This window comes from Amphibalanus amphitrite, unplaced genomic scaffold (assembly GCF_019059575.1).
Source record: "Amphibalanus amphitrite isolate SeventyFive unplaced genomic scaffold, NRLGWU_Aamphi_draft 000398F_arrow, whole genome shotgun sequence".
Classification (NCBI taxonomy): domain Eukaryota; kingdom Metazoa; phylum Arthropoda; class Thecostraca; order Balanomorpha; family Balanidae; genus Amphibalanus; species Amphibalanus amphitrite.
In genome coordinates, this window is record NW_024881892.1 from 347,551 (window position 1) to 360,784 (window position 13,234).

The window sequence follows — 13,234 nt, forward strand, 5'->3', positions numbered from 1 at the left end:
GTTCTATTCCTTATCGAGTCGAAATTGCTTATTGTACTTTGTCATGTAATCAGACAAAAAGTTTTATTTGTCGTGAAACTGATTCAGTGCAGGATGACATTTTTATATTTATTGGCGCGTCATTGTAGTTTTGTGTGTTGCATGGGCAATTGGCAACATATGTAGTGTCATTAGGCATCATTACACTGCACATATTCTCTTGCAAATATGCAAATAATGCGCAAAATAAAATTGAAAGGGTGCTGTCTTGCGCACAGTTTGAATAAATAGAACTGAAAGTAAACCTAGACCAACGGCACGCGCTACACCTTTGTTGGAAATCAAGTCCTGTTAATTTGACATCGTCAGCATTTTGTTCAAACAGTCCGTCCTCCAATCTGTCGTTATTTTGGTATTAAATGTAAATGCATTGTGTTGTTACAGTTTCTATTGGACACTTAACAATAACAGTACCAGTAAGTGGTGTTGTCGTACATGCGTTCTTCTCGTATTTTAAAGATGACAAATTTATCATTGTATCCATATAAAATCATAAGCTGATGTGTGACATGTGCTATCGCGCCGAATCTGCCTTGAGCTGGTGACTCTTGAATGCCTGGAAGTGAGCTTCTCGTCTCTCCTCATGGGAGGACGGGACGCAGTCAAGCCTCGGAGCTGCTACTATCGTCCGCCGCCGGCCCGCTCGGTGTCTCACCGGGCGACAAGTTGGACACTGCCGGCGATGCAGTGGCCATATTGGACGCCTCCCTAGTCGGTTCGGAGACCTTTCACCGCCGTCGGACCTGTCGTCGGCGATGTGTCTTCGTTGTGATGTGGACGGCTGTCATGCTGACGGCGGCGGCAATAGCTGTGCTGGTATACGAAATATTTAATGCCAAAGAACATGTTTTGGTACTGGAAAATAGGAAAGAGTTCATGGCCAAACAAGCTGATTTAAAACTGAAGGTAACGATGCCCGAGACGACAACGAAGCGAGCGACGACAACTCCATCCACCACGCCGGCTTCGACTCCATCTACGAACAGCATATTTATTCCTTACACCGGCACTGTTCCACCGTTGGACAAGGACATGGATTATGAGATATACGATGGAATGTTGGCCGTGCCGTCGATCGTGGACGGCCAAATCAATCACACAGGTGCTGTTGGAGACTATATGGGCAGCATCTTGAGCGACTACGGGAGTCTAGTAGGGGACTACAGTGATCCCCAAGTCGGAGATAGTGCCACTGGCCGCCGCCGTAGACACGTCAGGGATGTCTCTGGAGGGTACAAAACGCGGAACACCATCCAGCAAGATGTTGGTGGTGATCGTAAAATAAAGAAGTACTCTGCTGGCGCTGGGAGTTATCTACCATCTATCACTAGCTCTCTTAGTAAAGCCATGGGACTGTTGAATAATATTCTGACAGGGAAAACTTCTGCTAGCAGGCTGGCCTTGCTCCTAGGTATGCTCAACGACACAGCGACAACCGCAGCAGAGAAGAGACACAGCTTGGGAGAAAAAGGCCAGCCAAGTACGACTGAAGCAGCAAAAGGGACAAGTCTTGATATAGCTACAGCTTCCGAATCGACACAACATTCAACTGAAAGTACAAGACTGAGGTCAAGTGAGCTCGAAACCGGTACTTCCAAGTCTGTGCCAACAGAATTGACTCAGAAGCCGACTCTTCCAGATGGATTACAGAGTGCGATCGACAAGAATGGGCCTGTCGCTGCAACCGAGGTAACAATGGAGCCCACGTATATCAACGCTAAATATGTCCTAGATGATGGGAGCATCTCAAACTCAACTGAGAACCAAACATCGACAGAGGCTGGAAGTGGCAGGACTTACATGATTTCAACTCTTGATGAAGACCAACATCCAACTGAACCTGCCAGCATGGGGTCAATTGTCGACCGTGCCGAGAATATTTCCAGATTCAATGGGAACCGGACTACGTCGGAGCCCGGAAATGACGAGAACGACAGTATTGTATCTCGGCAATCAGCCCAGCATTTTACTGAATCTTCCAGTCTTGGGGCGAGTGTGAACCAGACCGGCTCTTCAGAAACAGTTCCTATAGCGTCGGCAAATCTAAATCTGAGTGCGGCACATGGATTGGTAATTTCAATTAATATCACTAATTTGGTCATAGACATTGATGAGACGACGGAGTCTGAATCGAATTCTGAACGGGTAACAAACAATGATCAAGCCATTTCAAGTCCAGAGGATGACGACTGCGCACCGTCATCGACCATGCCGTCTGTTTTCGATTCTGATGGAGACGACTTGGTCGCTAGCGGCTTGGACTACACGTCATTATTTCCGGTTGATTTAGTCGGCAGCACAGAGAGCCTTAGAGGTAACGACAGAGTAGAGGCCTCGACGGTGGCTTCATTTGAGTGTGCTGATAGTGGAGATCATATTGGCGTGGATGGAGGCTGCCAGGACTCGCCGTCGTCTACACCGGGCTCAACAGATGCCATCTCAGAAAAAGATGGCTCACAGAAAAGTAGTGATTTGGAATCTGGCAAAAATGCCTCAATAGTTTCTGAAAGCACTATTGTACCTACTCCGGGTATCGCACATTCATCTCACAGTTCACACGATGTCACAGTAGGGACCAACAGCTCACAACTTCCGTGGAGTTCCACCTCAGATGATAGTGACTTTGGGACGACGGTGATGAGTGCCGGGAAAAGAAGCTTTAGTGCATTACCTCCTTCTCAAGATCGCACGATCAACGATATGGAGAGCACTGTCACAGAACAGGTAACAACAGCTTCGCCATTTTCAGCGTCCATTACGGCTGCTGATCTGACAGAGAGTGACTGGACCGGTGGTGGTTTGAAATTCGGATCAACGGACGCTCAAACTTCGGCAAGCAGAGCCACTTCCCAACCGGACCTCGACTTGATTTATACCACTTCACTGCTCAACCAGCCAGACACTTCAACTTTGGCTGCCGACATCCAGCACAGCTCAACGTCTGAACCTTACTCCAGTCCAGAGCTGACGAGCCAATCGAAGGAAGCAGTTACTATGCCAGCGTCAACATCCGAGCGGCCTCCCATAGGCACAGACGAAATTGAGCCATCTTCCCGGCAAACTACTGGAACTGTCGATGACATAATCGATACCAGCGAAAGTGTTACTCAATCGGAGGATGAACTCCTATCGACACAATTGACCACAAGAAGTCCTGATGAATGGTTATCTTCGTCGGAGCCGAAACAAACTACAGAGTTCTGGGACAGAACTGAAGTTTCGACTGAGAAACGGAGAGGCGAAAATGAAACGCAAGGAATACACGAAACGACCTCGATACCAGAGACCACATCGAAAGCAAATCCGTCAGGAGATCCATTTTATTTGCATACAGCAAAGCCGTCACTCAAACCGCAACCGTCTAGTACAGATTTACATTCAGTGTCTGAAAAGCCGACCGAAGAAGCTTCTAGATCAACGTCTGAAACACCCGAGGTAGATGCAACATCAGCATCTGATCAGCCGACTATTGGAGAGCCAACATCATCAGCCAGTAGCCATGCAACATTTAAAGAACCACCTGAGGAAGAGATAACACTGGCAGAGGGAGAGGCAACGTCAGCATCCGGTCAAACCATGACTTCGCCTGTTGTTGTCATGCGTAGATTCGGCGTGGACCGTGAAGGTGGATTCACATCATCGTCCGAAACAAACAAGGGGCAGGAAACCGAGGTGGCCAGTTCCACTGGGCCTCTTCATGAAGCGGATTCGACCTTCGAGTTCGGCGAGACGACGACGAAGCAACTGCTGACCGATCCTGAGCATCAAAGCACAGAGAGTATCTCGGAAAAAGCAACTGGGAGTATGTTGCCCTCGTTACATACGACCGAGAGAATGCGGACAAGTTATGGAAATGATGGGCCAGAAGCGACAACAGGTGCTAAAGACATAAGCACTGCGCCAATGTCTTCACTCGATGATGTTACTCAAGGAGAACCAAAGATAGAAGAGCTGACAACCAAAGGCAAGAGCGTAACAGAAGTATTGCCGTTAGAGTCCATGGTAGGCAACGAAACCGAGAATAGCCAACCGTCTCATCGTCCTGTCACTACCAGCTGGGGAACGGAACACATGGATAAGGGTGGAACGACATCAGCACATCCAGTAGGAGAAGGCGAACTGACAACTGATCAAACGTTAAGTGACAACTTAACGACACTACCCCAGGAGTCAACAGTTTGGGCACCTTCTTCAAACAAAACTGAGTCGACTGTACTCAACAAAAAGGAAACTAGGCATCAGACGTCTCCGATCTCGCCGAATTACAATGAAGACAGATTTTTCACAGTGGGTCACACAGATGAGTATAAAACGATATCCACAACAACAGAAGAATCTGTGACAACGGAACAGCCATCCAGTGATGTGATGCTGTCGTCTCAGCAACCAACAGGTTTCGCTGGTGCGATGAACAGCACGGAGTCGACTACATGGGACACGACGAAGGATTACCAACAGACATATACAGTTCCGACGCCTACCGGTGAAGAGGAGGCTTCAACTACTGACTATACATATGAGGAACGAACGACACCGGAAGTCAATCAGTCAAAAAGAGGGGAGGCAACAACAGATCACCCTCATAGCGATAGCTCGACATCACTGCTTGGGCAGTCAACTGTTGATGCTGCCACGATCAACAACACCGTGTCTGCTGCATTGAACGGAACGGAAAGTCGCACTCAGACTTCATTCTCAGCGACTACCGGGGAAGGAGGGCCTGTGTCTTTTACCAGGACAGTTTCCGAGGAACATGATACAAAATGGAATACATTGGAGGATTTGAGCACAATCCAACAATCAACACCAGTGTTCGAGCCAACAAATGGAGTTTATGTGCCTTCGGTCTCCGGTAATGAAGTGAAAACATCCGTACAACCAGTGACGTCTTCTCAGGATCAAACTATCCAGGAATCGAACGTAACGTCCGAGTACAAAACAACCACTGATGGTTTGACTCCAGAACCACTCGAAAGTACTGAATCTGCGATTAATGGAACATTCTCCACGAAAACATCCCAACAGCATTCAAGAACGTTCCAAATCAATTTAAGAAGAGCAGGTGTTGGAAGGAAGACAACAACGAAGAACATCAATGTGTCTACGCCATTATCTGTGGCGGCTCCGAAAGAACAAATGACAACGGAAATATACCAATGGTATTCAAAAACTTACCAGGATAATTTCACAGAAGTTGAAGTTGGAAGAACGACGCCAAGCACAAAGAAAACCAACGAGTCAACGATACCGGAAGAGCATTTGTTAACCTCAACAGAACTGTCGACAACTGCTGAATACACTAACAGCGGGTCAACGACCAGATCGAATGATAGCGCTCAACTGACGTCCGCCTTGTTTGATGAGCTAACAACCATGACCTCGGAAAGTACCGTTGACGATGGCTTCTTGTTTGAGACGGGCACGACTACTACGAACTCATGGGGCGAAGGCGAAGAGACGGCTACTGATTGGAATGTAGAAGAAGGAAACGAGGACTATTTCCATGAGACGCCCACATCCAGCACAATGAATGAGAATGGAACCCCGACGCCGGAGAGGACAAACGTCTCTGGGTCTGCGACTTCAACCGACAAGGCAGTTCGGGAAGATTCAACAGAATCGGTTAGAGAGGCGTCTGTTTCACCACAACATCACCGCTCAAAAGGAATGTTGGCATCAACCAAACAACATACTGGAGAAGAACCGCTAGTAACGTCTGAACTCCCAGTAACGATGCATCCAACAACAAAATATGTGCCGTCGATCACTATCAACCGCAACAATGTCACCGTAATCGACGATATATTGCACCCAGACTTTGTGACCCCATCGACAGCCGTGCCTTTTGATCAAGCTAGTGATGATTCAGCAACAGATGCTTACCAAGAACCTGATATGACGTTTACAGCGGAGATGCCTACCACAGCGTCTGGTAAACCGGATCGTCTGATGACAGGTCAGGATTCTGGAGAGGAAAGTGGTGAGAAGTCGCAGTCGACCCAGACACATGCGCAAATGTCCACAACTCAGTCTGAGTTCCAGTCAACATCCAAGCGCCCTGATTCCTCTGGTAACGGAACGCTTGATGAAGTGCTGACACAAGAAGATGATAACGTCGGGGAAACGTCTGCGCCAGGTGGCTACGCAGGTGTAACGACTTCAAGGACGATAGGTGATGACCGCGATTTAGATACGACATTGGAAAAATATTCAACCACAGAGACGCTAGGCGGATCTGAAGATTGGACCTCGAGCTGGTCTGGCTTTGTAGAGCATTCACGAACACCTCCAATAATCGATGGACACAGTTCAGTTTCCACTTTTGAAATTAATGCAACCACAGAGGCGTTCAGAGAAGCTGAAGAGGCGACTACGAGCTGGTCTAACTTTGGAGGATATTCACGAACGTCTCCAACAAGCGATGAGCGCAGTCCAAATTTGACGGTCCAAGAAAATGTTACCACAGAGATGATTAGCAAAACTGGAGAGACGACCACGAGGTGGTCGGACTTTGAGAAAGGTTCACGAACACCGCCAGCGCCCGATGAACACAGTTCAGTTGCTACGATCGAAGCAAGTGCCACCACAGAGGCGCTAAGCGTAACTGAAGAGACAGTCTCGAGCTGGTCTAAATCTGAGGAGGGCTCACGAACACAGTCAACACTCGATGGACACATCTCAGTTTCTACGGTTGAAGGACTTGCTACCACAGAGACACCAAGCGAAACAAAAGAGACGGTCTCAAAGTGGAACACATTTGCTGAGACGTCACAAACAGTGGCGGGGATCCTTCAAACAAAGACCTCAGTCGAACCTTTCTCAGCACCAACAGACAACGTCACTGATGCTACGAAGGTAGACCAAACGCGAGAGTCCACAACAGAGTATAATGGCAAATTTGGGGTAGACGACGAGTCGACGACAGCTGCATCCCAGTCGAAGGGAACGTTAGAGCCTCAAACAACCTCATTTGGTATGGCTGACTGGGAACGTACCCACGAGACAACACCGATTCTAGTTCGAGCAACTCAAAGGAACCAAATCTTAGAGCCGTCAGAAATTCCAATAGATATATCAGATGCTGGACGAATCCAAGGCTCAGGAGCGGACACAAATGGTACAGTCGATTCGGAGCAAAGTCTGGAGTACTCGACCAGCCCAATCGGTACAACGGACACGGGACAAAATCTAGAGTCAACGACCGGTCTAGCCGACACATATAATACAGAGGAAATTACGGAGCCTGCAATTATCGTTAATATTTCAACAGGTACGGAGCTAACTCTTGAATTAACAACAACACTGGATAATGCAACAAATACGGAAGGACTCATAGAGTCGACAGAAAGCCGACTGGGTGGGAAAGATGTGGAGCCAACCCTAGAATCGACAATAACCCAAAACGTTACCGCAGATACAGATGTATTCCTAGAGTTGACAACAAATGCAAGTGTTACATCAGATGCGGAGGTTATAACAGAATCAACGATAAGCCACAGGTCTACAACAGTTACGGAGCGAATCCTGGGGTTAACAACGAGCTCCATTGGCACAAGTACTAACAATCAAATATTGGATGCTTCAAAAAGCTCAAGAAGTACAGCAGATGCGGAGGGTATGGCCCAGTCAACAACGCCAATCAGCCGAACAATCGCAGAGCGGATCATGGGCTCAACAAGTGCCAGTGTTACAGCGAAAACCGAGCAAATACTTGGCAAGACCTATAACAAATCGGCAACATCCGCGACAAATACCACGGTGGAAACGACGACAGTGATGGCTACAGTGTCGAAACCATCGACATACGTCACAGACAAGGTTGAGTATGAGTGGACGGGGCCGGTGGTGCGGAGGAGAAACAAACACGCAGGAGCTGACGAAGGCACAAAACCGACAACAAAGCCCCTGCCTCTCACCAGGAAAACGACAACAACGACGAAACGACCAGTGACTAAGAAAACAGCGAAGCCATCACAAGCGTGCTTCAAACATGGATCGAGTGGCGCGGTTCTTGCTACAAAGCCTTTCCCTGGCCGGTTCCCTGGACGTACGCTCAGCTGTTCTGTCAAAAACGAAAGGCCAGCCTGGCCAGCGTCCACAGCAACGACGAGAACTTCTTCCTGATGGGTCGTTTCGGTCCGGTCTGCCACGAGGGCAAGTGCCGCGCCGTCACAGGCCTCCACATCGGCCTCACGGACGCGGCCGAGGAGGGTCGCTACGTCTGGACGGACGGCAGCGACGTCGACTTCCTCAACTGGAGCGACTCCGAGCCGTCCAACTCGCCGCCGCCCTACGGCGACAGCAAGGGCGAGGACTGCGCGGAGCTGCGCGTCGTCTTCGGCTTCGGACAGTGGAACGACATCAGCTGCTCCTCCGTGAAACGACCCTTCGTCTGCAAGGCGCCGGCCTTCGAACATCTGCGCCGCTTCGGCTACTGATGGAATGTTGATCACACACAACTAAAGCTCTGGCAGCGAGTGTTCGCGCATGCCACTAAAGCTTGAACAGCAATAAAAGTTGACGCTGGCTTCTTGAGCCGTGGCAGAGGTTATTGCCTTCAGTTTGAGGATCTCTGAAGCCAGCTCAGCGGCCTTTGAAGTCAAGTCGAGGAACCGATGATACTTATTACTTACATCTCGATGTTAGCCTCATATTTCAAGATTTAGACGAATCTGCCCTGAAAGGAGGGTAGTTACGCATTGCAGCTTTCAGATATTGCGTTTTGAGTGATGTGATTGCTTACCATGTCAAGAGCTGTATGACGCAATGCGAAATCGATTCCGATCGAGATCTGTGTGGTCCGTTTTTGTTAATATGAGCATTGATTGTGTATTGATGTGTGCATTAATGTTCCTATTTTTGTTCAGTAGTGTTTAAAAATTTATAGTTTCCGAGCTGTTCCTAGGAATGTGAATACTTTTTAACGTAAATATTTACTGTCTAAATAAATATTATGGCCACGTTTTCCTTGCTGGCTTAAGTCTTCATTTTTGTTTTTGATATGCGCCTTATTGGAAAGTATGAATTTATAACGATGTGCAGGATAACGCACGTAGTTCCTTTTTCTCGAGTTATGTATGCAAAACGACGAGACTTAAGTCTCACCGCTGATAACTTCATTTCTACTATAGTTCGTTTACTAGGGTTACCCGCGTGCTCCGCAACGCGAAGAAGGGTTATTTTTGACCAGTGGGTATTGGGTTGGTCTGTGTCGATTTGGTTGGTATCCATTTCGTTCGATTTCTTTTTGACGGCCAAGCATCTTGTAATAAAACAAAAAAGATACATCGCATCGAGGTGCCCGTGTCGTATTATCATGCGTTCTACTTTAGAATGATTCGAAAACTGGCGTGAAGTCTTTTGAGGGCCATCGATGAATTTCGCTAAAAATGACGATGCAATGGTTTGGAAAATTTACATTTTTTAAGAATACTGTTGCTAATCATGCAAAAATGAAGAGTGAATATTGGACAGAATTGCATGCTCTATCCAATGGTACCATATTCAATTACCAACGGTATCAGGTTATGCAGCAAACCCCGTGTGATTAATAAAGTGACACAAAATTGACAAACACCATTTTCTCCCGTGATTTGTACCACCTTGATTTGGATCAATCAGCTTTTCACAATTTTTATATGAGAGGCGGTACCTTTCTCTTGCAAATAGGCGTTGATTCAACTCGCTCCATTTAACGGTCACCTAAAAATAAAATTAATTCCAAAATCCCTCAAAAACCGCAATTTTTCAAATAAAAGTGCCCTCTCCGGTGCACGTGGCGCGTGCTATCCTCTGCACTGCACACCATTCAATAGCCCGTTCAATTCTGTACACGATGGTGTTTTCCCAGTGCCGATCGGACCCCTGGTCACCAAGATATTGCACCGGGACCGGACCCGTGTCGGGCAAATTTGGCCGTTTTCGCCCGATTTCGCGCGCCGATTTATACATGTAAAGTCTATGACGCGAATTTGCACTTTTTGGGCACGCGCCACGCGCTCAATATCGACCCGATCGAGCTGAGACCCCTCAAAGGCACGTCGCGCATCCTTGATCTATAAGTTGTGCAAATTTCACCGGGCTAGGTGCAACGGTCTGGCCTGTAGTCCACGCAAAGCACCACCAAGTCGGGACCTCGGTAACGGACAGACGCACCCTCCTCAAATAGTAATATAGACTAGGTGCAACGGTCTGGCCTGTAGTCCACGCAAAGCACCACCAAGTCGGGACCTCGGTAACGGACAGACGCACCCTCCTCAAATAGTAATATAGATGGAGGTGTGGAAGGGGTGCGTTTTTGGAGAATCTTTTTCTTCGCGTGATGGTAAATCATCTGGTAAATATATGCTGTATGCAAGTTTGCAAGTGTTCGAGGAATGCAATGTGCAATAACTACGGGCATTTTTTTCGCTCCTGTGGCGAACTCAAGGTCGACCGTATAGGTATTTGACGGGTTAGTGAATTAGTGAATTAGTGGGCAGGCTGACTGACTGACTGACTGACTGACTGACTGACTGACTGACTGACTGACTGACTGACTGACTGACTGACTGACTGACTGACTGACTGACTGACTGACTGACTGACTGACTGACTGACTGACTGACTGACTGACTGACTGACTGACTGACTGACTGACTGACTGACTGACTGACTGACTGACTGACTGACTGACTGACTGACTGACTGACTGACTGACTGACTGACTGACTGACTGACTGACTGACTGACTGACTGACTGACTGACTGACTGACTGACTGACTGACTGACTGACTGACTGACTGACTGACTGACTGACTGACTGACTGACTGACTGACTGACTGACTGACTGACTGACTGACTGACTGACTGACTGACTGACTGACTGACTGACTGACTGACTGACTGACTGACTGACTGACTGACTGACTGACTGACTGACTGACTGACTGACTGACTGACTGACTGACTGACTGAATGACTGAATGACTGAATGACTGAATGACTGAATGACTGAATGACTGAATGACTGAATGACTGAATGACTGAATGACTGAATGACTGAATGACTGAATGACTGAATGACTGAATGACTGAATGACTGAATGACTGAATGACTGAATGACTGAATGACTGAATGACTGAATGACTGAATGACTGAATGACTGAATGACTGAATGACTGAATGACTGAATGACTGAATGACTGAATGACTGAATGACTGAATGACTGAATGACTGAATGACTGAATGACTGAATGACTGAATGACTGAATGACTGAATGACTGAATGACTGAATGACTGAATGACTGAATGACTGAATGACTGAATGACTGAATGACTGAATGACTGAATGACTGAATGACTGAATGACTGAATGACTGAATGACTGAATGACTGAATGACTGAATGAATGAATGAATGAATGAATGAATGAATGAATGAATGAATGAATGAATGAATGAATGAATGAATGAATATTAGATAGATAGATAAGTTGGTGAATAAATGAATTTGATAAGGACTGACCGACAGAATGAACGTACCAATGAATGAATGAATGAATGAATGAGGAAAGGAATGAAGAAATGAAGTGATTTGAAAGTTAGGCTTTATTTTCTCACAACGGCATGTTTGTCTAGTGTCCTTTCGTCACCATGTTTCTGGTTTATGCGAGACAAGATGATAGGGGGATCATGAGGAAAGCTTTCCGATTCATGCTCCCTCGCCACTTTCTCTCTTTCTCATATGTCATATGTCATGTGCCGCGACGCAACATATACCGTCTCCGAGAGGTGTGTTTTACATGAACTTTCTTCCCTGAACATTTGTACATAGAAAATCAGTTTCGCTAAACACACTTTCGACCACGATCACCGGTGTAGGTAAGACTTAGGTAGGAGTAGGACTTGGTACAACCGATGCTGGAATAAGTCGACGACATGCACGTAATGCACATACGTAATTACAGTCTTAACTCTCTCTCTCTCTCTCTCTCTCTCTCTCTCTCTCTCTCTCTCTCTCTCTCTCTCTCTCTCTCTCTCTCTCTCTCTCTCTCTCTCTCTCTCTCTCTCTCTCTCTCTCTCTCTCTCTCTCTCCTCTCTCTCTCTCTCTCTCTCTCTCTCTCTCTCTCTCTCTCTCCCCCCTCTCCCTCTCCCTCTCCCTCTCCCTCTCCCTCTCCCTCTCCCTCTCCCTCTCCCTCTCCCTCTCCCTCTCCCTCTCCCTCTCCCTCTCCCTCTCCCTCTCCCTCTCCCTCTCCCTCTCCCTCTCCCTCTCCCTCTCCCTCTCCCTCTCCCTCTCCCTCTCCCTCTCCCTCTCCCTTCTTCCCTCTCCCTCTCCCATTTTAACTTCGATTCACACGTTTGTCTATTTCGTGTCGCGCAGGTGAAGCCCGGTGAGACCATCCCAAGTATCGCCGCCTTCTACGAGTGCCTGCCGGGCGAGCTGAAGGAGCTGAACCGACTGCAGTTCAAGAAGACCATTCTGCCGGGCCAGGTGTTGCGTGTTCTGGATCGGCGATCCACTCCAGAGCCGACCCAGAGCCAAGGTCAGACGATAACACAGTGATAAACGGCTGGCTGCAGCTCTTTTTCAATATCCGTAATGATCGAAATGGCTAGCTGACTGACGTGTTGTCGTTATATTTTGTGTGGCACAGGAGCTGATGCTCTGCAGTGCCTGATAGGCTCGTGCCACTGCCCCCAGCGCCTCCAATCTTATCTATCGATGTGTTCTTTTTGTGAGGGTCTTTCAAAGGCCTGGATGTGGTGTGTTACTGCCAGTTATCTTGTTTATTGCTGTCCAGTATCCAGTTCCGTCGTAATTAGTGGTGCGTCTCTGTGTGTGGCGCGTTCTCAGGAGGCGGTGACGCCGACCAGGAGCCCCCATCGGACAGCGGAGGGCTGTCGATCAGACACCGCTCGCGGTCCACACCGAGCGGCTCGCACGGAACGGCCCGTGCCGGGGACGACACGAACGGCAAGCAGCACATCCAGATCCGCCGGACGCGACTCTTCACGGAGTCCGAGGTGATTACGGTGGTGGTATAGTCTGAAATGACCAATTTTTAAAGGGACCCTCCCACCTTCAAAAAAGTTAATGAATTGGCATGAAAGTGATGTCGTTCGGCTCAGAAAGAGCAAAAACGAATATCCACCAAATTTCATCGAAAAATATTCACCGGTTTTCAAGATATTAGACTTTTACTTTTGTTT

General features: G+C 47.7%; 2 protein-coding genes across 3 annotated transcripts in view; both read left to right on the forward strand.

Moving 5' to 3' along the window:
* The window catches only part of LOC122390512 (oxidation resistance protein 1-like), a 47,519-nt gene that overhangs the window by 10,223 nt on the left and 24,062 nt on the right, over positions 1–13,234 (forward strand). The window contains exons 4-5 of one of the 2 annotated variants that reach the window (XM_043383535.1): positions 12,405–12,567; positions 12,879–13,048. In XM_043383535.1, the coding sequence (XP_043239470.1) occupies positions 12,405–12,567; positions 12,879–13,048 (333 nt within the window). The remainder of the gene's footprint in view (positions 1–12,404; positions 12,568–12,878; positions 13,049–13,234) is intronic. The other variant, XM_043383536.1, reaches the window with a different exon arrangement.
* LOC122390511 (mucin-5AC-like) lies at positions 357–9,026 on the forward strand. The gene has a single exon (XM_043383533.1). The coding sequence runs from the start codon at positions 592–594 to the stop codon at positions 8,161–8,163; it is 7,572 nt and encodes a 2,523-aa protein (XP_043239468.1). The 5' UTR covers positions 357–591; the 3' UTR covers positions 8,164–9,026.

What these genes read in the sequence shown, in the direction of transcription:
- LOC122390511 (XM_043383533.1), top strand. Translation starts at nt 592, where the DNA reads ATGCCTGGAAGTGAGCTTCTCGTCTCTCCTCATGGGAGGACGGGACGC.